General features: G+C 39.6%; 1 protein-coding gene across 1 annotated transcript; it reads right to left on the reverse strand.

The window, feature by feature from the left end:
- Window positions 1–2,281: 2,281 nt before the first annotated feature.
- Window positions 2,282–21,138, reverse strand: itgb3b (integrin beta 3b). The gene is made up of 15 exons (XM_084937660.1): window positions 20,986–21,138; window positions 19,986–20,071; window positions 19,112–19,316; window positions 18,721–18,973; window positions 16,736–16,898; window positions 16,342–16,503; window positions 16,145–16,240; window positions 14,599–14,688; window positions 14,028–14,162; window positions 10,785–11,229; window positions 7,076–7,298; window positions 6,896–6,996; window positions 6,626–6,745; window positions 3,560–3,726; window positions 2,282–3,015 (listed from the first exon to the last, which is right to left on the reverse strand). Exons 1-15 carry the CDS (start codon window positions 21,056–21,058, stop codon window positions 2,947–2,949), a joined length of 2,388 nt encoding a protein of 795 aa, XP_084793786.1. The 5' UTR covers window positions 21,059–21,138; the 3' UTR covers window positions 2,282–2,946.
- Between the last annotated feature and the right edge of the window lie 2,388 nt (window positions 21,139–23,526).

Genomic DNA, 23,526 nt, shown 5'->3' on the forward strand with positions numbered 1-23,526 from the left:
AAGAATTATATTGATGGCTGTTTTTGTCACCCCATAGTCAGGAATCCACATGCTGTGGGTCCAGACACTCCCAAGAAAAAGATAAAAACACTAATGTGAACACTGAGGGGCTTTTGTTTTTTCTTTAGCTTTACTCTATTTTAAGTTGCAGTTTAAACCAAACCTGTGGTTTGATTTAAACCAGTGTTTCCTTAAATTGCGGAGCACAGATCTTCTGCTGGGCAGACAGAATGACTACTGGGGCCATCTGAGAAAACTTTGGAAAACAACTGATCGAAATGAAGAATTAACCTCCACAGGTGAAAAACAAAGCCAGAAATGTTAAAAAATGAAAATTCAACTGTGCTTTCATTGATGCACCTTGCTAACCACGCTTGATAACCTTAGCTGATAGCTTAGCATTTAACCCCCCAAACCTGTTACTGGCCAAAATGCTAAAGTTGAGGCTTTGAAATGCATAGTCCAAAGACAACAGGTGACATGATGGTGTATACATCCATCTTTTATCTACAGTCTGCGCTGTGGGATGTACTCTAACGGAGGCTTAAATTTAATAAGGCCAGCTTGACGTCATATCTGTACATGTGAATTAGTTTCATTCTATTAATCTTTTTTTTTAACCACCTCACAGCTTGTTTTCTCTTTCTTCCACTTGGTGGAGCTAAATAGCTTTACTGGCTTTGTCAGAGCCAGTGAGCTGGGACGTGTTTTTTACCTATTTTCTTTCTCTGTGTCTCCATATTGTGTTCCGTTGAGCTGATGAACTGCACTGTGCACACAAACGAGCAAATTAAACCTGCAGTTTAAGTCCAGGAGATGCGAGTAGTGCGCTGCATTCAAAAAATCCTGCACAGTCAAGAGAGAGTTGAGGATGACGTAATTACACTAATAATTATGATAATAGGTTTATCATAATTATTATCATAAAAAAAAAGAAAATATTATCCTTTTAAGCTGATGCATGCACAGACTGAGTGCACAGCAAAATGGGCTCATGGACAATATTTTAATAAAGACTAATTAAAGGGTTACACGATCGACTGTAAATCAAATGTATTTTGCAGAAAAGCAGGTCTCTGATTGTCTGTTTTATTTGTTTTTCATTCATCACATTTTTAACATTTAAAACATAAACTCAACAGGAATTAGTCAGTGTTCCACCTTTACGTGTTCTCAAAGCGTGGTTTCAGACTGTTTTTTTCTACTTTTGAATCAATATTACAATATTAATGAGAATGGATATCGTTAATACAATAATCACGAGTGCTGTGAGCACACAAGCCCCACTGACCTATAGTTGACTTAGTAGACTAGACTTAGTATAGTAGACTTTTTTTTCTTTAAACACCATGCTTTAACTTTAATGTCTCAAATTATGTGGCTATAACATCCAGTGTATTATAAAGAATGACTAAAAAAAATCACGTTTCATATCTTCAAAGAAAATTATATTAATGCACTAGAAATTTTCAGTTTAGTCCAAACCACATGATGGCAGTTTATCTTTGTGGTTTCCCACTGGGTGTCACAAACAGGAAATTCTGTGCCCTACACTGGCTTATAGGAACTGAGTTCACCCATATTACTTTTTAAAATATATTTTTTACCATTTTGCCACAGTGATATGCAGTCATGTGGATCCTTTTGGTTTTTATTTTAATAAGCAAAACATTTCCTTTGCTGCCAAGAGTTTTCTATTCAATGTTAATGTTGATGTTATGTTTGAATGCCTGACTACCTTTACACTGGGAAGTATATAGCACTTCTCAAATGTTAAATATATTCTTATTGCCTCTGCCAAAAAGGTTATGTTGTTGGTAGCGCTTGGGTGCATCTTTTTTCTGTAAACATGATTGCTAGAAAGGTTTTGAATGAATTCTGATCAAGCTTTGTAGGGGTGTAAAATTTGTCAATGTAATGATTTATTGGTCGAAAATTGACAAATCCGTTTTATAAATTAGAAACTATGATTCTTACAAGTGTGGTGTTTATCGTAAACATATAGAGAGTACCATATCTGAACACTTAAACCTCTTTTTGAATTCTGACATTACCTTAAAGCTCAAAAGAGTGATCTAATGGTCAAAGTGGTAATAATGCTACGTAGAGCTATTTAAAACGATGTTTCTTACTACCATTGTCTGTATTTACAACATATAGGTATATAGGAAATGACATATGATGACATATTGGGATTTCTGATCTTATTTGACTTCTTCAAGGTCAAATAAGATGAAACTTTCATAAAATAACTATCTTCAAAAGTTAATTCTGTTCATCTTGATGTAGCGTTTTCAGTGGGTGAAACGTTTCGTTACTCATCCAAATGACTATCCTTGTATTGGCAACATTTAGGATAAAATACTGGTATATGAGGTTTCTAAATATCACCTTAACGTCTGCATCCAACTATCCTGTCACATATGACCTCACTTTCACATTTCACATTTTCATATTGACCCCAAAATGTGTTATAAACTGCAAACTTCTTAAAGTACGATTAAAAAGAACAAAGATGACAAAATTAATATGCACAAAACACAAAACTCCCCCTAAAAGTGCCTCGGTGAAGGTTTGCACTCTCTTTGTGCTTCTCGTTAAATTTTGTGCTCTTGATTTCAACTTTTACGATTTCAGTGGGCTCTCAACAGATGGACAAAAAGCTACTTTTGGAGATCTAAACCTTTATTATGGGCTGCACAACAAAACAATTCTCATTCAAAACAAAAAAAACAAACACCTTATCTAACATCGTGGTACAGGTGGGTGTTTTGTCTCAAATCCCTGATAAAATGTCTCCTCGGAATGATTTCTACATATTTACAAGCAAATAATTATTAGTTATTGCGTGACAGTAGAGGCCTGCACATGATTCGCTGCCTTCTCAGAGAGGATTGTCGAAGTGCATTATTTCCATCCTTTATTCTCCAGCTTTGTTCAGTAGCGTCAGTCTTTTCCTCTGTATGTGATGTTCGTAAAGGTTGATGTCGCTCCTTTGTAAAGAGGATTGTGCCCCTGTTAGTCAAACAAACATGAGGAGATACGAGTCAAGGGGCGGTTTATGGTAATGACACAATAGAAAAGTCCACATTTAAAACAGCTATTTCATGTTATCATTTAAGCAGACATGCCAACTTGAGTGTGTGGTTTTGTGTTACTTGTGAGCAACTTAAACCTACTGTGATTCCTTGTGGTTTGAGGCCTGTGGGATTTAGCTGTGTTCTTTAGGCCACAAACAGGCTTATTACCAGTAAAGGCTGATTAGCGCTGGCTAATTTAAACCCAGCCCTTCCGTTGGCTGCTTTTTTGTTCTGTTGGTAGTAACAGCATGTAACAGAAATAATAAAAAACATCTTCAGACAACGAGAGCAAGACACTGCGTGTGTGGGCTTTTTGTGTGTGTGTGTGTGAGTGTGTGTGTATAAGAATGTGCAGGCATGTTTGCATACTTGAGTGTGTGCAAAGACTGCATTGAATCCTCAGTGCTTTCTATGATAATATTAAACAAATGCTGCACTTGCAGTTTCCAAATTCACTACTTCAGAGTCCGTTCACTTACTGTTTCCCACTTGGCGCGAGCGCGTTCTTCCTCAAATTTGGCAAACTCCCGTCTGTCGTGGATGGTAACCAGCAGCTTCCAGATAAGCAGAGCGGCCAAGCCCAGGAATAAAATGGCTCCTGCCACTGACAGAAGCACTACCAAAATGTCTGGACCCTTGGGGCAGTCTAAACAGAAGGAGGAAGTGATAAAGGAATGAGCAGATAAGCTAGAGGTCAGGCCAGAGGAAATGATTTTACAACCGTGTTTCATCTCTGGTTCTTATTGATTTAATCTCGCTAATATCGCAACGTAGTCCCCTACTAACTGCAGTGAGTTTTCAGAGTCAGGGGTTATAACGCCTGTTATAAAGGCAGATGTACAGCTTTAAACTTAATAGCATGGTTCTTTTTAGCATGACTGACAGTTTAATTGCCATCAGGTTTTTAAGTGATGGAAGAGAACAAGGGAAGCATAACAGTCCTGAACAGGATGTTAAAGACCAGAGAGAAGAGTGGAAGATGGGCCAAAGTGGAAAACGGTAACATCTTACAGCAAGGCCACAATCCTCTCCTCCCTCACTGTGGTCTGGCAAAACTCTCCAGTACTCTGATTTGCACAATGTCGCACAACGACGGGCATTACGCTCCTTCAAAGAGTCACGGACATGAGCCACTTCAAAAGTGGAACAACTCATCACATTTGCTAGCCTTGTCCGCATGACTAATTTCTCTTCAATAATTCCCCCAAGTATGTTTTACAGTCAAGTAGAGGGACTGCGAAAATTTAAGTTGCTTGTAAGGTTTGGGAATTTGAGGAGCAAAAGTGTCTTTTATATCTCTCACAATCTTTTAGAGTAGTTCACTAATGTTTTGGCTACAAGTTTTGAGGCTTAATTAGTCCCCAGAGTGCAATGTTGCTCCAAAAAAGGTCTGCAAAAGTTCATACAGTATGAGTTATTTCACATGAGAAACTTCTAGATCTTTATTTTTCCACTGCGGTCTACTTGGTCAATTAAAGCGTATGTGACTCAATCAAAAAAGCTGATGAACTGAAAAATATTTGAGCCAAAATGTGATGACAGATATGAGGTAATCAAATATTATTCAACCACCCCCATACGGTCCTAAATTTAGAGTTCTCAGCATAAAAAAAAATGACATTTTAAAGTTTTTTCTTAAGCTTCTCAAAAATGTGTAATGAATTCATACTAATCACACGTAGAAAGCATCAGCATTATGTGAATTTCTCCCTGAGGATGAATAAAGCATCCATACATCATTATTAACTTATTTTCTGGTCACCAGATGAGTCTCAGTGTGATATTTAGCTTGAACTTTTTATTTTTAATGCAATCTGATGCAAGCCTACTATGAAGTTTTGACATTAAAAAAGTGTTATGGTGCTGCAGTGAATAAATATGTGGTACACATATTTACACTGGAGAACCAAATGATGAGGCGAAAGATGCCAACGTGTTAAACAGTAGAATGCTCCTAGAGCTGTAATGCTCTATGGGTTCCTCATAATGTCGGTATATCTGTGTGGCGTGTGGTTACATGCACATATGCATGTGAAAAGCGGTGTTGGGCAACCAAAGCAACGATGGCGAACTTTTACGGCCAACATCAAAGCTGCTCTCATCTTCCTCCTTCTATCATTATAAATTAGCTCTACTTCCTGCTCTTCAGCCGGCCCTTTAATGCTCATAGCCCATCAAAGTCTACATGGAAATCAGTCTTGGCTGATACTATTGATTAATGTGATTTACCAACTTTTTCTTATGTTGTCTCGATTTTTTTTTTTTTAAAGCTTAGTCAGCTTTGAAGGTGAGTGATACAGCTCCACATTTCCTTCGCTGTTCTTTTGCTTACTTATTTTCTTCCATATCCTCAAGAGGAGAGCACGAGAGGGCTTTCTCTCTACGATATGTATAGTCAGCATGTTCCCGGAGGAGTTGGGCAGCTATTTACAGCCCTCTTTGACACGGCAGGGTGCCCCGTGTTCAAGGCAAATTGTGGTGTATTTCTCTGATACCCAGTTGTGCTTAAATTAAACACACACATTCATTAAAGGTAGACCCAAGTACAGATTTTCTCTGAGGGCAGAAAGCTATTTTACTGCCCCACACTTTTTCTATTTGGCCACTTAACAAGTGAGAGAGCAGGCATCGGGGAAGTGACAGCTTGTAGTTGGGTGAACACAAAGCACCAAAAAGTTTTGCCAGAAATGTACAAAATGCAGATGATGGTGAAAGTTTGTTGTTGCAGGTTTATCCTCATCTATTCAGCATTTGTGTTGATTACATCTGGTAGCAAATTCAGCACAAAAAAAGTAACAGATTCAGCACCGGCCATAATATTAAATGACATTAAATTAGCAATTAACAGTGGAGATGAATCTATTGACTGGCTAGGGAATGGAATCAGATTACTCTTCTCTTTCATGCACACACAACACGTACACAGTGGCGCAGGCAAATAGTTGCATGTGTACTCACAGTCACACACTAACATGAGTGAAGATGCAAGTTTGCCACAGTAAACCATGGGGGGAGTCACTATGAAAACATTTTTAACAAAAAACCTAATCAGATACTTAAAACAACCATACCCAGCTATAATGGACATTTTAAAGAAGCTAACACCGGCAAAGCGCTTAATGCGAAGCCTGGCCAGAGCTCAGAGCCAATCACAGGCCAGCCACAAGCCAGCAGCCTCAGTATGAGCAAAAGAGCAAAGCAGTTTTAAGGAAAATGATAGGAAAAGGAGAAAAATGTGAATGTCCTGTTATTTGGTGAAGTTATAAACATGCTGGAAAGTGATGTGATGTTCTCTAAATCTCTTGCTGCTTTAGTTTTGTAAAGTCATATGTGTCAGGTAAAGGTGCAGCAGTTCATTTTATTTAATTATTCATACCTCCAGCAGCAGAGTACTTTATTTTCAGTTGTTTTAATAAGAGAAGATCCTGTAATTTACTACAGTGTGGGTAACATTGTAAAGTTTCAACTTTGCAAACAATCAGAAAACAGCATGGGCCAAATAAACATCAATCTTTGTATCTCTTATCATTGATGAGGTTTCTTACCTGGCTCTTTGACAACAAAGAGGATGGATTTGCCACTGGCATCTTCATAATACTGAAAACGCTCCACGCAATCGTTCTCATCTTTGTAAGTGCAATTCACCGCATTTGTGTCATGGAGCTCTGTGTGAAAAATGTTGACGTTACATTACAAGTTAGACAAAATGACCCCTTTAATGGATTGTTCCACCTTGTGCATTTATGGAATTATTATTAACATTAACCAGCAGTGCCAAAATACAAGTCTTGTAATCATTACCACAAACATCTCACCTAATTCATCCACAAGAACAATCTCATCCTTGCAGATTCGAGAGCAGGTTTTGTCCTCAATCAGTTTGCCCCTCTTGAAGTGCTTACACTCCACACACTCCCTGTTAAAATGTAAAATATCAACGAGGCCATCAGTTGATTTAAAGGAGCTAAATTGAATATCTCTGTATGTAAACTCACTTCTTCATGGTACAGGCGTCGGGGCAGGTGGGACACTTGTCACACGTGGCTCCGTAGGCACCTGGTTGCGTGCACTCGCAGGCTCCGCACACGCACTGACCCCTCCCGCTGCACAGGAGGCCCAGGCTGGACATACAAGTGTCTGTACGTCTGGAGCAGTTGCAGTTCTCACCCTGCCAGTCTGGCGCGCACTGGCAGAAGCCACAGTTACAGACACCGTGCCCTGAGAATAAACAAAAAACAAGAGGAGGACAATGTGACAAGAAATTTTATGTGAAAAAGAGGGCGCAGCACGAGTTGGGGAAGAAGGACGCTTTTGGCATCTGGAATGGTTGTAATGTCAATCATTTGGCATCACATAGTTTACACACTGTCTTACACAAACGTATTTATTTTGTTGCAAGTTTTGACAAAAGCTTATACACATGCTCATTATTTTCATGGCTTTATTATTAAAGAAATAAATGTTACGTACCATTTTATAATCTGCTGAGCATAAGGTACCTTTACAAACTCACAAATTTAAAATAAATGCAATTGGGTAGACCTTGTTTAGGTGGTCAGCATGAGTTAGTAATGGCAGGTAACTGCTTGTTAAATGGTTATGACTGAACTGACCACAAACCTGTGTCATACAATTCTTTTTGCCCCATTTATGGGCTCTTCTCTGTACTCTGAAAAGATTTACCATGTTGCTTAGCCTTCAAACACTTCAAACGCAGCATCTACAGCCATGCTGAAGTCAAGCTAGCATTTCATGGCAATAATAATAGCCAGAAATCTAACCCAAATTAAATTTAAAGGTTCAATTCAATTCAGTTTTATTCATAAAGCACTAAATTCCAACAAAAGATGCCACAATAATCCAGCAAAAACCCAACAATTAGAAGACTTTTTAATTGTAGCTAGTTAAAAATAAGTATTATTTCTTGCAGACATTCAGTGGTCCTGTAAGTTCATGACTTTACACTGGAAACACTGGAAACCAGAAGCGGAATATTAAACTGCTAGAGGTTAAAAACCTATTTCACTGTTTGTCTGCGGTGACTGCATTGCTTTTATATTTGGCTGCGTGATGAAGCACATATCTGAGCAAATTTGTACACATTGTCTTGTTGTTATTCCACAAAACTCTGTGTGAATGTGAGTGTACATGCCAGTAAGAGAGACGGGGCAAAACATTGTGGCTTTCCACCACAAAAAACAATGCCCAGATAAACAATGACACAGGAAGCTGCTTGGCACAGTCTAACTGGATAAAGGATGATCCACGGATAAACTGTCATTATCACATGGCCACAAGACCTCTAGCTTTTAATTAGATCATTCTGTGGAGGAAAATACAATGGTCCACACACTGAATAAGATATTTCAAGACAACAGAAGACTATGTGTGTTCTGCACACACACAGTCTCTGAACATTTCCAGTACTCTCCCTCTTGGCCAAACATGAGTTTATTTTTAGCATCATTACACCACACCAGCCAATGAGTAAGAATAAAGGTATTTTCATGTTACTCTGTGGACTTTGGGGTGCACAGGAAAACATTTCCTTGTGAGACTGGCCGAGATGGATGTGGATAGTTTGTAGTGGCACATGAGCTCTACCTAAAAACTACCTAATACAAGGTGCTTAGCAAATAAATTCGACCTAAATAGCATCAGGAGGTACTAGTGCATAAGTGTAATGACACTATGTCTACATGATATGAAAAGTTGCATTTGTATCAAAATATCAGTCATATAATTAAAAACAAAACAAAAACAAACAAACAAACATAGAACTAAACTATAAAAATGAAACTGATTAAACCCATGCTGGAAACTAAATTAAACTAAACAGAATGTATAAAAATGTAATGTAACACTGTGAAAGCTGTTCACCAGATGTGGAGTTCAGGGTCAATTAGCTTAGTTAGCTTAGCTTCCTTGTTAGCAAAAAGCAAAGAAATAAAGCTAGCCTGGTTATCCTTGCAGCTGTTGTTTTTAATTTTCTTTTGGTACAAATTAAAAATGGGAAAAATAAAACAGTAAGTTTTTAAGTAAGTTTGAGATGTACTTGTGATCTCTGCACTTGGATAACATTTCCCCCTGCGTTCAGTGTTTATGCTAAGCTAGCTGCGAACAATAGTCAGAAAGTTAAAAAAACAAAGAAAACTTTATTCTTACTTTGTTTCTGTTACAAGACTGCAACAGACAGTCATAAAAACAGTTTACCGATCTTATCAAAGCATTCAAATGAAATATTAAAGACATTAAATGCTGGTAATGTTGGGTTTAGTTTAAGGGAAAGTGGCAAAAACTGATTACATGTTGGATTTTTACTAATCGGGTCCTCATTAATGGGGTTTGGGATTAACAACACGCAAGCACTGCATTAATGACATGAGATTGATCATTTCATCAAACTTCTAAGAAAGCAATAAACTTTTTTATTTTTTTACCATTAACTCTATTCTAACATGAGCCAAAATGTCTTGCCAGCAAACCCAATGATGCTTAGTCTCACGTGCATAATAGTTTTTCTTGAACATGTAGGCATTTTTTACATGACAGCATGTGATGTCATTCTGATACTTTCATGGTTTTGACTCAGCAGCATGGTTTTTATTTAAAAGCACTAAAACATTAAAAGTAATAAAAAGTAAAGTGATAACCTCTTGTGTGTGTTCATGAATCCCTTCAGATTCTTTAGTACAAAAGGTTTGGATGACACAAACATATAACCTGAGCTAACACTCACACGTAGTGCACATACACCAAACCAGATGTTTATTGTGAATGTAGCCCATATCCAGAGGGGAGAGTTTTTACTGTATATAATTCTTCCCAGATGAGGTGGGTGGCAAGTCAGTGTGGTGAAAGGGACAAACGACCTCAGCTATAAAAGTGCGCGCATTCTACGAAACTCTACCACAACCATACAGAAAAATCAAGATAGAAGTCAGTGGGTCATTTCGACCCACTACAGCTTTCAGGGGGGGGACAGCTAAGGTTGGGCTATCTCTTGGCTGGGTATATCTCAGTTGTTTGCCAGCAACTTCACAGACCACTGTGGCCGGCCAAAAATAATAATAGAAAAAAAGTACAGCACATACAATCTCTCCTGCACTAGTTGCTGCCCTCACTAAACCCCAATGCACCATTTTGAAGTTAATCCTTGAACAGAGCTACTCCCATTTTTAGTCTTCCTTTAAAAAGCAAATACTGGTAAATAATTAAAGAGAATTAAAGGTATCTACAGCAGGAAATTGAATATTTATTGGGAATAACAGACTATATTAGACTGTCTTAATATTTTTTGTAAATGGACTGATTCTTATATAGCGCTTTTCTACTCTCCCGGAGTACTCAAAGCGCTCTATACAACATGCCACATTCACCCAATCACACCCGTTCTCACAATCACTTTCTCTTTACATAGTGCTTTCTAAATACATTCATACTCTGATGGATGCATTGAAGAGCAACTTGGGGTTAGTATCTTGCCCAAGGATACTTGACATGCAGACTGGAAGAGCCAGGGATTGAACCACCAACCTTCCACTCAGTAGATGACCTGCTCTACCTCCTGAGCTACAGCCTGTTGACTAAACTGTTGACCATTAAGCACATCACTGATTAATACTCATTCATTTAAAATCCTAAAGCAAAGTAAATACACAAGAAGCCTGCATGTCTTTCTTACTGTAACTCATGAGGCCTTACCCGAGCAGAGTTCTCCCTTGTAGCGCAGGCAGTTGAAGTCATCACACTCACACAGCTTTCCCCACACTTTCCCAAAGTCACTGCTGTGGCACACGCACTGGCCACACACGCAGTCTCCGCGGCCGCTGCAGATAGCCGACTGAGGTCCTCCGGATCCTGCAGGTCCACTGCAGCGATCCTGCGCCATGGGGTTGTAATCGCCTTCGGCACATTCGCAATGTGGTCCTAAGCGACCTGGGTGGCACAGGCATATGCCACACTCAAAGGTGCCATTGCCGTTGCTACATTTGGGGCTATCAGGCTGGGCTTTGGCCTGGCACTTGCAGTCGCACTCAAAGGTGACAGTGATGGAGAGGGCGTCCTTGAAGCCCACAGGTTTGATGATAAAGGTTTTCTTTTTTTTGGATGGGCAACCACGTGCACGAGCCTCCACACTGAAAGAGACCTGCCAAAGAGCACAGAAGCGTAAAGGAAAAAGGAGACACTTATACTCATTTTTACTTGTTTCTTTTTTTTTATGGCATCCAGACTCAGCATTATCTAATCGCTGTCAGAGAAAACAGCACAAAGCAGATGTAACACAAGGAATGCCTCCAAATGTATTTAGTCAAAGTAATTGTGCATTCAGTGCTGCATGCCAGATCTGGTAAATGTGGGGAGTTACTACATCTGGAGAGATGGCCATATATGGAAATAATAATAACAGCTGAGGTAAAGAGAAAGAAATGTGTAGAGGCCAGAAAATGTCACCTGGAGTGAAGAAAGACAAAGAAAAATAGCCATAGATGCTTAGATAAAGAAAAATGCAAAAACTAACAAAGAGAACTATTTAAAAAAGGATCTTAAGACAAAAAAACATGAAGAATAAAAAATAAAGTTAGAGACTCTGTCATCCGTTTTTCCATCTTTTACTCCTTGACACTATGAGAAAAAGGGAAAATCCAACTCAGAAGAAATAAGGGAAATGGAAACATACCAAAAAAAAAAGACCCTTATGGAACTAATTTGTTATTTTGGTTTATAGGGAACAATGGTCTCTCGAGATATTTTGAGTACAAGCCGAATCTTTTAAATATGAATATGAATATATTGTTAAAATATTCCTTGAAAAAACTAAATGCGTTTAGGCGACTGTGTCCTTCTTTAAAAAATTACAGTAACAAAAAAAACTACACTGAGAGTAAGTTAATTAGTCTCATGAAGGATGTTTTCCTGAGTGTGGCCTGTACAGTATGTAAACAATCACGATCACTGTACATCCTTATCTGAAACAAATAAAGCAAGGAAACAACCATGTACAGTCAACTAGGTGCGACAGAGGTTATGATTAACACCTGTAGATAAAGATCACAGTCAGATTACTGCCTTTCTCCCCTTTCTGTGGTAATTCAGAATCTACCTTATTAATCCTAAATCTTCTTTTATGTGGGTAAAGTTTTTGGGCCACCTTTCTTTGGTTACTCATGTTGTGACTACATTGTAGAAAAAGTGCACTATGAAGCTGAATATATAACTAGCTTTATATGTAATACTCCATTTAGTCAAAATATCACTTAACAAGCATTGGCCAGCCATTACTAACTCATGCTGACCACCTAAACAAGGTCCACCCAGTTGCATTTATTTTAACTATTTTATATAACTGTTGATAAAGATCATAAGTATTATGAGTATTATGAGTAGATCATGAGTATTACTGTTTACAGTAATGTGAAAAAGTTCACCCTCTTTCAATTCTAAGATTTTACATATGAGAACACAATACAAAGTCCTTAGCAGGTCCTAAAATGATTTGAATACAAGTTCGGATGAACAGCAACACATGAAATATAACACTTTATTATTAGTTATGTGGCAAAAACTAAACCAAAATGGAGAAGGAGTGTATGAAAAACCATGTACGCCCATGTGCGGGCTAATCCCACTCACATCCTCGGCCTTCTGACCTCAGGAAATCACATGATAGGGTGGGGCTAGGTTTCACAATGAGTTCACCTGAAACCTTGGCTGATTGTGTCCTACACCTATTTTCACACCTTGGCTCGTGTCATTAGGTAGAGAATCATTAGGGGTCCCTATGGGGGACACTCCCATAGACCTTAAACCTGGGACTCTCCACCATTTGACCCTAGAACTGAAGAAGCTTCTTAAGAGGTGAAACGTCTTCAAGCAACTTAAAGAAGTCCAGACGCTTTTCTTTCCAAGCTCCTTAGACTACGATGAGCTGGAGAACCCTCACAGACATGTACGCCCTTACTGTTTCCATAGCAAGAGGGTAAATAACAGCCAGGTCGAATTCATTTTCATTTTGGCAGATGGCCGCGCTGCCTGTACTGGAGGTTTCTTCCTGTTAAAAGGGAGTTTTTCCTTCCCACTGTTGCCAAAGCTCTCGCTCATATGGGGTCATATGATTGTTGGGAGCTTTCTCTGATTCTTTTGTATTATTGTAGAGCCTTACAGTATAAGGTGTCTTGAGGCGACTGTTGTTGTAATTTGGCGACATATAAGTAAAACTGAATTAAATTTAATTTAATAAACTGATCATCAGTGGTTTGTGTAGTTTGTTGGTCTGTCGCATTCAGTTATGTGTGATTTCCAAACAATATATAATCCATTATTCTACAATGAGAAAGATGATTTATAAATAGCAAACATTCAAGCAGTTACCAGTCTCCCCAGGAATGGACTGTTGGAACGTCCAGTACTCAGAGAAACTGTAAAAAACACAACTCAGACTCTACAGGCCTCTGTTAGCATGTTAAATGTTAAAGTTTGTGACAGTAAAATTAGAAAAAGACTGACCAAGTATGACGTGTTTGGAACTTTTTCCAGGAAAAGGCCTCTTTCTCCAGGCCTCTCTAAACAGAACATGGCAGTATGGCTTAGAAATGCTGTGGGGGGGACCTTAACAAAGCTCTACAGGAATGAAGGCTTGAAAATCTCAATTAAGGAGGTGGTCATGATGATACAAACTAATGATGATACAAACTTTTACACACAACTTCTGTTTTTGTTCACTAATCATGTGTTGCTGTTCATCTAATGAGATGAGATTTAGTGAGATTTAGAACGTGGTAAAGACCAGAGCTGCCTTATAAGAGTCCAAAAGTAAAAATATGAAAATGGGAACTCCACTCCAACTGTGGTGATTTTGCTGTACTGACCACAGATAGACGTACAGCCACGTCTCTGTAATATGAAGCCAAACCTTGTAGTTGCAGTGCAAAGTCTAGAAGAACTAACCGTATCTCCTATTTTGAGCCCAGAGCAGGATTTGAGGCCAGGAATGACCTCTCCGTTCAGGCAGGTGGCGTTGAAGGAAAGAGACAGTTCCTCTGGGACACCTTGCAGCTCCAGTTCCACCTTGGAACGAATTTTCTGACGGCAACAGAAAAAAGCAGGAAACACAAACACGCACACATAGCAGGTGGTTTTCAAGACGGGTCATTTCCTTAAATATGAGTCAAACAAGTAACTCATAGCAAATTATACACGACATCTTACTGACTTCTCTAATGACTTTATATTTGAGTGTATATTGCAGCGCAAACAGCTAGAATTACTTTTCAGCTCATTCACCTGCATAATAAACTCACGTTCAACATAAATAATGAAACCCAGCCAAGAGCCTCCTACATTTGGTCAGCTTCACACTTCAGCCACTGGGGAATTTCTCCCGAGACTCTGACTCTACACTGCGTATGACTCACATGCTGTGGGTGTGTGTCAACAAGCACATGTCATCCCCTCAAACACTGTCTCGCCAAGGATGTGTGAGCATGTGTGTCTGCATGTGCGTGTGTGTTGCACTCACTTTGTACGCCTTTAATATGAGCTGAATAACATTTCCCGAGTCATTGGACAACGTTCCCACTGTGGTGCCAGGAATCAGCTCACTGTAGTTCTACAACGCACACAGACAGAGAGACTGTTCTAATCCTGCATCATCAGGGAGTCTTTTAATCATTTATCGATTGCTGCAAATGTCATCTGCATCTCATTAGTTGCAAACATAGAATGCACCCATCCAATACCCACCGAATAAAGATTGCTAATTATTTGATATTAAATCATTACTGTCAAGATGATATTTTACTACATTTTCATTAGTTAATTTGTTCCAATGGATTGCTGTTATATTATCCATCCATCTTGTTGTCCCATTCATGGTTGTGGTAGGCTTACCACAGGGTGCTATGTGACAGACTGCACAGGATAACACAAAGAGACAGACAACTATTCACATTCACACCTTTGGGCAATTTTAGAATCACCATTTAACCAAACTCCACCAACTGCACGTAAATGGTAAGTGTCTAAGTGCTTTCTATCTAACATTTACACCCATTCAAACTCTGATGAACCCATCAGAAAGCAACTCAAGGTTCAGTATTTTTCCCAAGATACCAGAGTATCCAAAGAAAACCCACAGACTCCACACAGAAGGGCTCCAGCCAGATGGTGGACCTTCTTCCTGTGAGGCAACATTGCTAACCACCGTGCTACCATGCTACTGAAAATTATAAACAGTAATTTATACTGCCAGTAAAACTAATGCTAAAATATTTGTATGTTTTTTCAGTTGTTTTCTGAGTAAATGGCAGAGCAAGTACAAAAAGAAAAACCAATAGTGGGTATTTAGAGAAATTAAGCCACTGTTTCAGCTAGCTTCTGTGGTTTGGTTGACATTTTCAGTTGCGAGTTACTTCAAATGTGTGAAAACCGAAACATCCAAAATGCATGATATAAATGTGACATGTGCTATTAGTGCATGAAAGTCGCATGTACCCAGTTATCTTTTTGTGACTTTACAGTCACATTTTTCTTTCATTTATCAGTTTGGAATCATTTTATGTAATTATTATATTTTCTTGTTTTCTTGTTTTATTTCTGTTCTTAGCCTCTATGACTGATTCCATGTTTTCACCTGTAATTTCCTGCTAATACTAACTTTACTGGGAAGTTCTGTGGGTCAGCTGCTGTTGTTTTTAAATGTGCTGTATTCATAAAAGCTACTTGACTCGACATGCAATAGTTTCCATCCAGTAGCCAAAACTATGTATAAAATACTGTTTGACACCAGTTGGATGTACTAGTGTTTCCAGTTTTGGAAAAACTGACTTTGTCTCCTTCGGTGTCTGAGTAGTGTGCAAACAGTGATTTCCAATGCAGCTTCCAAGAACGTTTCATTTTTTTAAAAACAGTGAGGTTCAGTGGACTTCTCTGAAAACACTACTTCTTATTAAAAGAGGATATTTGTTTTCATTTTTAAAAAATGTTTAGTTTATGTTTGCATTTTTTGTTTTTTGAGCAATTATGTTGTAACAGAAGGGGATCGTGTCCGCTGCAGAGCTCCTCACCTGGTAAAGGGCAACCACAGGGTTGGTGACTGCAAAGATGAGGTTGATGTTGTTCTCTGACATCTTCTCCGTGATCAGAGCAAGAGATGGATAATCCTGTGGTAACAAAAGGACAATGAAGTTAGCACATACCGCTTCCGTGGTTTCCCTTCATTGCCGTCTGTGCACACAAATACTCGGCTTTAATATGCGCTAACCATGGTCGTAGACTTGCTGTACATATTATCAGAGTTCAGGTGGCATCGTCCATCGTTGGGCTGCACGATTCCAGCCAGACGACCATCCAGAGCCACGTGAGTCTTTGCGTCTGAGGTGAAGATCAGAAGGTGGGAAGCATCTGGACGCCAGCCGATCTGCTCCTGGCTCCCATCAAACCAGGTAACAGAAAAGGAGGAAAGTAAACAATAAAGAATTTTTCAGTTCTTTTCAAACAGCAAATCTCCTTCTGATGAACTTAATTTTACCACCCAGCCTTTAAATATTTCTGAGCTTAGATGTGCGTGACGGAGGAGTAAAAGAATGCCAAACCAAATCTCAAGTTATGTCTGTGAGATGGGGAAACGTGTGTGCTCGTGCAGTCTGCCGCTCCACCTTGCACACAGCAGCCTGGATGATGGCATCAAAGCCTCCCTCCGGGGCATCTCGGTTTCTGGACACCATCTGCTTCTTCACCTCCTCCGTGAAGCGGCCCACTTCCTCCGTCAGAGACAAGACATGTTTGTAGCCAAACTGTGGCAGACAGGTGGTATTAATGCTGCCAAGTAAAGAGAAATTAAATGTTTACTTTGACAGACAGCATCAGGGTTCATCCAAAAGTGGTGTCAACTCCAATAACTGATGACATCTCCACCCATCACCACCCTCAAGAACAATGTTTATGCACAATATAATATGTATGTAAGAAGCAAACATGTTCAGAAGTCATTCAATTAGAACAACTACAATTTTGTTATGAAATTGAATGCAAAATCTTTACAAAATGCCGTTTACCTGCAGATGTCTTCTTGGTTGGTTATGCCTTACAAACCGGCTAACTATATTTTCACATTTTTGACATCACTGGTATTTTAATGTTAGGTAATATATACATAAACAAGAGCGGTTAAGAGTGCAAGTCCCCCTGAAGGGCAAGACCTGTACTAAAACTTTGATGCTATATGCTGATATCAGCATCGTTTTCTGTCAGTGTGAAGTCCTGTAATGTTGCATTGAAAAAAATGCTTTAAAAAGCTCAGATATAGAGAATGCTTATGTGCTACAATGACTAATAGTCTGGAGATGATCCAATGGAAACTAAAGCTTTTTCCTAATCTGAGTGACCCAGACCTTTGACCTATGAGCTACGACCTTGAACCATTACATACTAAAATGGTGTATTTATCTTTACCCATGCAATAGGAGCAGAATTTGCTGGAATCTATAAGCTGCAAAAACTTGAGATTTTAAGCTATAGTCATGCAGTGTATGATTTTGCCAAACTTTATGGTATCATTGTGAAATTGTAGGGTGTCATAATTGAAACAATAAAATGTGTGTTGTGCAGTTCTCTCCGTGCCCGTTCTTATGATGTAATATTCAATATGGGTTCTTGAAAATTTTTTAATCTATTGCTAACCTTAGGTGCTAACAATGAAGGTCAAGGTCAAATCTTCGCCCCCAAGCGCTAGTATAGAGTTGTGAAGTTTGATGAAGAGCCATTAAAAACATGTGAATAATACAATTTTTTTAAATTGATTTTGACATTTGCTGTGACCTTGACACGATTTTCACCAAAATTAAATCATCTTGAGCTTTTATTGATATCTACCATCACACAAAATTTGAAAATGATATCTTGAAAACTGTGGATGCTATGGGTTGAACATATAAGTCTAGAGTTGTGAGCGGTAAAGTCTGGGCACTGTTGGTCTCATGCATGTCAGTTTTTGACCAACAACCAGAGCACAGCGTCATCCGAAAGCCATCAAATAACCTGGCATGGGCAAAAGGAAAAACCAAAAAAACAATAAACCTTTAAGATATTTCTCCTTTGTTCATAATTCATATAAAAAACTCTCTTTACTGTGAACGTACCCTCCTCTCGCTCTCTCTTTCTGCTGCAGCCTACTATAAATTCTTCACTTTTCTTATCTTTTATCAAAACATTCCTACAGTCTGGGTCTCACTTTACATGAGCGGGAAAGCAAATGACCCTGGAACCATGAAATCAACGTCACAGGAGCCTCTGGCTGCAGTTATGGTACTGGGATGCTCTTCCTCCCTGAGTAGATTACCTGTGGCTGATTCACAGGAGCTGACCAAGCACTTAGGAGCCACTTTGAGCCTTTAACAAGTGCTGAGGCTCCGAGACTGCTCGCGTTATTGCTGAGCAACGCTGTGTTTAAATATGTCTTCACACGACTGACATCATCTGGGTAATGCAGGTACTTAACACACGCAGACGTAAATACTGAAACCACTGAAATCAACACCGGTGGTGACATATGAAGCGTGAAAAAACATTATGGGGAAACAACACCAGCATAATAAACTGTCGACCGATCTGGTTTAAACCCATGATTTTATCTTAGATTTACCTGTAGCAGGGGTTCTTTACAGCCTCTTTTGGTGAAATGTACATGTAAGGTGAGAGCGGCTTGTCCACAAAAGCTCCAAAGCCCATGCGCAGGTTGCTGGTGGTGCGGTTCATGGCCTCCGCCAGGCCTTTGCCGAGCGTCCTCAGGCGGGTGAGATCATCATTCATGGAGTAGGAGAGATCCATTAAGTAGTAGAGATCTACGGGGTAGTCCTCCACCTGCCGCACCTTCACTGTGAAACGTTTAGCATCATCTAGAAAATGAGATGAAGAAATAGTTAAACACTGCTTCCTGATTTTACTGTTCTTCTCGTTCCCTCAGAGAGAACAGTTTCACTCATTTCCTGTGAAACTGTGTAAAAAACCTTATATCCTTATATGTAGGTGCTCACCCGGCCTGAGGGTGATGTGTATTTTCTGAGGCTTTATCTGGGTGACAACTTGTGTCGCTCCCGCTGCCTTGTTGCTGAGGGGCCGGTCCTCGATCACCTGCAGTTTGCTGGTTGGAAACTCCAGAGCTGATGTGGTACAGCCCACTGACAGCAGATTACTTTTCAAATCACAGCGGGACAGGCCAGCAACTCCTTGGCCAAAGTCCTGAAAAAAGATGTAGGACATTTTAAAGAGAAAAGCAGACTCGTTGATCTGAATGTAGATTAATTTCCAGTTGTAATTAAATTCAAGAAAGGAGAGCATATCTGACTGATTTAAAGGCTAAAGTGCAACGGGGAGGACCAGGAGTCTAAAACGGCCTAATTTTATGTTTCCTTTTAGTACTTCAATAAACTTTGTACCCTAAAGAAGTTCAACCAGTTCCTCTCTTGTAGAGGCTGAAGTCATCCTGAAAAAGTATGTTGACTCCCATACTTAATTTCACTATATTAAATCACTGCACCCATTGGTTTGAACCAGAAAATATGACTGTATCCTCGTACACTAACAAGATGTCAGTCACTGAGTTCTGAGTCCCTGGACTCACATAAGCATCCTACTCAGAGTCAGTGAAGCAGTTAAAGCCCTTCATTTTCTGTCCTTCTAACTTTGAAAGAAACATGTTGTCTTGTTCACAAATCCAAACCCAAATATTTTAAAATGTGCATGGAGTCAAAGACTAGAAGTGGCTTCACCACAGAGACCACTGAGAGTGTTCTTCCAAACCAGATTATAGCTGGCTGATGAAGAGATCTGTACCACCGTGTACCAGTCTGGTTGGCAGAAAGCTCAGCTTGTAAATGAAGTGAAGTGGGGGAAAAAAAGGGACCCCACCTCTTTGGAGCACCACGCACAGCTGGGGTGCACATCCAGACACTCCTTGCATGTGCTGGCTCCTCTGGAAGTGCAGACATTTGAACCTGGAACCAGGAGAAGAAGCACTAGATTGATTTAACTGATACTGATTGGTTCCTTTCACTAAGAGGAACATTTGGGATCATCTGCTGAATTCTCTTGTTTTTATGAGAGATTTCAACTTTTTGGCTTGAGAACAGAATTTTAGGTCATTTCTCATCAGAAAGATGAAGCTCAAAGAAAACATTCTTAAACTAGCAATGCATTACCAAGTAAAACCAGTCTCAGACATGTTCATGTGTTATACAGTGATAAAACAAAGCATTGACTGCAGCCACAAGGTGAATTGTGGTTTAAGATAAGTTTGGTAAATTATCAGCTGCATGTGGCAAACACTTTGTGTTCACTAAAGCTAGCACAACCATCTGTGTTGTCTTGAATATAAGACTATATTTCACTGATATAGTCTTCAACTACTGCACCAACATATGAAGAAAACAATTTTAAAGATCAACTCAAAAAATGTAAACTAAACATCTGCATTCCCAAATGCTAGGAAACAGTGACCAAGAGGGTTTATGAAGATCTGTTCTGTTTTGCAAGCATGCTCATGAGACTGCATGTATGTACCCACTCTGTGTTATACGTTATGTTCAATCCAGTCCTTTGTGCCACTTAAAATACCTTAATAGAACTGTTATGTTATAGCTGTTGTATTTTCTGCTGCCCTCTTGGTCAGGTCTCTCTTGAAAAATGAGGCTTTTATCCGGATAAATAAAGAATTTGCCAAAAACTGATTGCAGCTTTCTGGCTCAAATAACTTGATATCATTCACAAAAGTTTGATGGATTATAGCAGTTTAAATACCGGTAATCATTTCTGGCAAATACCGGCAATCACTTTTTGGCAGATGATCACTTTTTAAAGTCTTAGCAGAGTTCCTTAAAGGAATGAAGAGACAGAAAACAGTTAAACTCACCACAAACTGCTGCTATTCCCGCAAAGAACAAAACCCACACGCACAACATCCTCTGCGTCTGGAGAGCGCTCATCGTGCTGAGGGCTCTCTGAGAGGACACAGCTCGCCAGTCAGCTGAGGTGTGTGTATGAGGACAAACGAGCAAGAAAAAAATACAACCCTCTGTAATCCAGGCAACTCCAAATAGAGTCAAATGTCTCAGAGCCACCCCTCTACTCCCCATGCTGAGCTCTCATTATGATACTACTTAATATAGTGGGCGGGGAAAGCGCAGCATCCAAAATTGCGACTTTAGGAAGTTTTCTGTTGGCGGAGGGCAGGTTTCGTCATCTGATATGTCAGATTAATGGAGTACGTTTTTGAACACTGTTAATAAAGTAAGTTTCGTAGGAAAAAACCCAATAAATTAAATATATCTAAAGCCTAAATGTTATTATTTAACGTAGAAAAATCGGTTTCTGCTTAAATGAAGGGTTTTTTTGTTTTTTTTTAACACAGTGGGAAATATTAGACATAGGTTTTTAATTAGGATTTACCAAGTAATACCCGTGAACGTCAGGTACACCGACTGCACGCTGCCCACTAGTGGACAATAGCTGTAAGGACTGAAAAAAACACAGTGCTCCTTTTTGGCAGGTCTGAAGCGTGCAGGGTGCAGGACTGGAAGAAATGTCCACTGTTTCATAAGTGAGTAATACAAATGTTTCTTTGGCGACTTAAAGGCAACAAAATGAGAAAAATTTAGTTTATTCTGGAAAAAAAATTCATTTAAAACTAATGAAGCTAAACACTGACTGATAGACACATAGCGAAATAATTTAGTTTCTGCTTCTCCCTTTAAAGTCCCTAAGAAGCACTAACTTTGAATGAACTGAAGAGTTCTCCCTCATGTATGCTCTTAAAGACTTTTATGAGGAAAGACAGATCTTTCAACTAAGGTATTTTAAACTTAACTGGAGCTTATAATTCTTAGTCTGATGTTGAAATACTGTAATGGTACTCAGTGTAGTACCAGCTATGTCCAGCAGATGTCAGCCTTGCAATATGTATTTTTTAGAGCCACTGAAAGCGTCTGAACGAGTCAATGATGCATCTATGCGCTGTGTCAGACAAATGCAATTTTGCAGCTACAGTGTCAGATTTTGGCTTTTAGCAGTAAGACTGGTTATGAACACTGAACTGAATTTGTTGGGTTTCAAAGATCTTTAGGAAAGGAAAAGTGGGACTGTTCGCAGGTTTTGTTCAAATCAGAAAACCCAAATAGTCCTATCTATTCCCAGTTGTTTATAAAATCACTCAAGGTAAAACTTCACGCTTGACTTCGATGACTTTATGGATGTTTTGACTTCTGGACTGAAAAACTGAGATTTTGTTTTCGTGATGTTATAAAAAAGTGGCGATGACAGATGTGTCTGGTTAGGTGAGGGATGATTTTTGCTGGATTGTTTGACTCAAATGACAGTTACAGCTGAGCACACTTGGCCTGGCAGGGTGATGTGAATGAGACTGGCGAGCGGGATCAGAGCTTTGAGGCATAACATATGTAAACAGTGGAGCCGCAGAAATACAATCACTGGCAGAGAGAGTGAGGACTGGTCTCATTCACTTGAGCTTGTTTATTAGAAAGCCACTGCTGCCACATGCGAATGTAAAAGCCTTAAACAGAAAAGCACATTTTGCCTTCATCCACTTTTGTCCACTGTCACTCAGCCACATCTTTTTCTCTCCTGCTTTTCCCTCCATCCTTGTCGGGTTCTTCCTCTCTTTGTCTTTGTTACCTTTTTCCTTCCTTTTCCCGAGCCTCCTGTTGCTCAATTTTCCATGTGCTACTTCTTCTCTTGGCCTCACGTTTGCTTTCCCCTCTCAATTTTTTTAAGCTTCTACAAGCAGTTGCACAACATTCTGCGAGGAAAAAGCTCCCTTTTTTCTCCAGCAGGCTTGATTGACAGCACCCCTTGCACGCTCTGCAGTAGTCGTAGTGTTTGTGTGTGTGTGTGTGTGTGTGTGTTTGTACGGGATGCATGCATCTCAGTATCGTCCTGTGCCTTTTAGAAGTTTAACTGCAGCATTTAGTCTTTTTGCAAGAGCCTGTGTTGGTATGTTTTTCTATGTGTTAGTGCTTTGGGGAAACAGAGCTACAAAAGCCAGTTTAAAGGTTGCAAAAGAGCTTTCACACTCATTCATCTGTGGACTGCAAGCGCATGTGCATGCACGTACACACACACACACACACACACTCACACGTGCGTGCACGCACACGCAGGGGTTGTGTGTTGACTTAAGAGTTAATGAATGGATGATTGAGGGCTGCAGGGGTTGGGGAAAGCAGTGCCGTGGAAACAACCCCTCTTTCCCAGGAAGGGAGCACAGAACAAGAGTTAGAGACAAAGAAAGGGATGGAAAATGAGTGTCTCAGAGGCAGAATGAAATTCAGAGTGTGTGTGCCGAAAGCTCGGGGGGCTGTGGGGCAAACTACTTAAAGCAGAAGCATTTGAAGCCCCTAATAAAGCAAGTAGCATGTACTTGACAAGCACCCAAAGG

The sequence above is a fragment of the Perissodus microlepis genome, chromosome 8, assembly GCF_051167445.1.
Source record: "Perissodus microlepis isolate ML-2025 ecotype Zambia chromosome 8, ASM5116744v1, whole genome shotgun sequence".
Lineage (NCBI taxonomy): Eukaryota > Metazoa > Chordata > Actinopteri > Cichliformes > Cichlidae > Perissodus > Perissodus microlepis.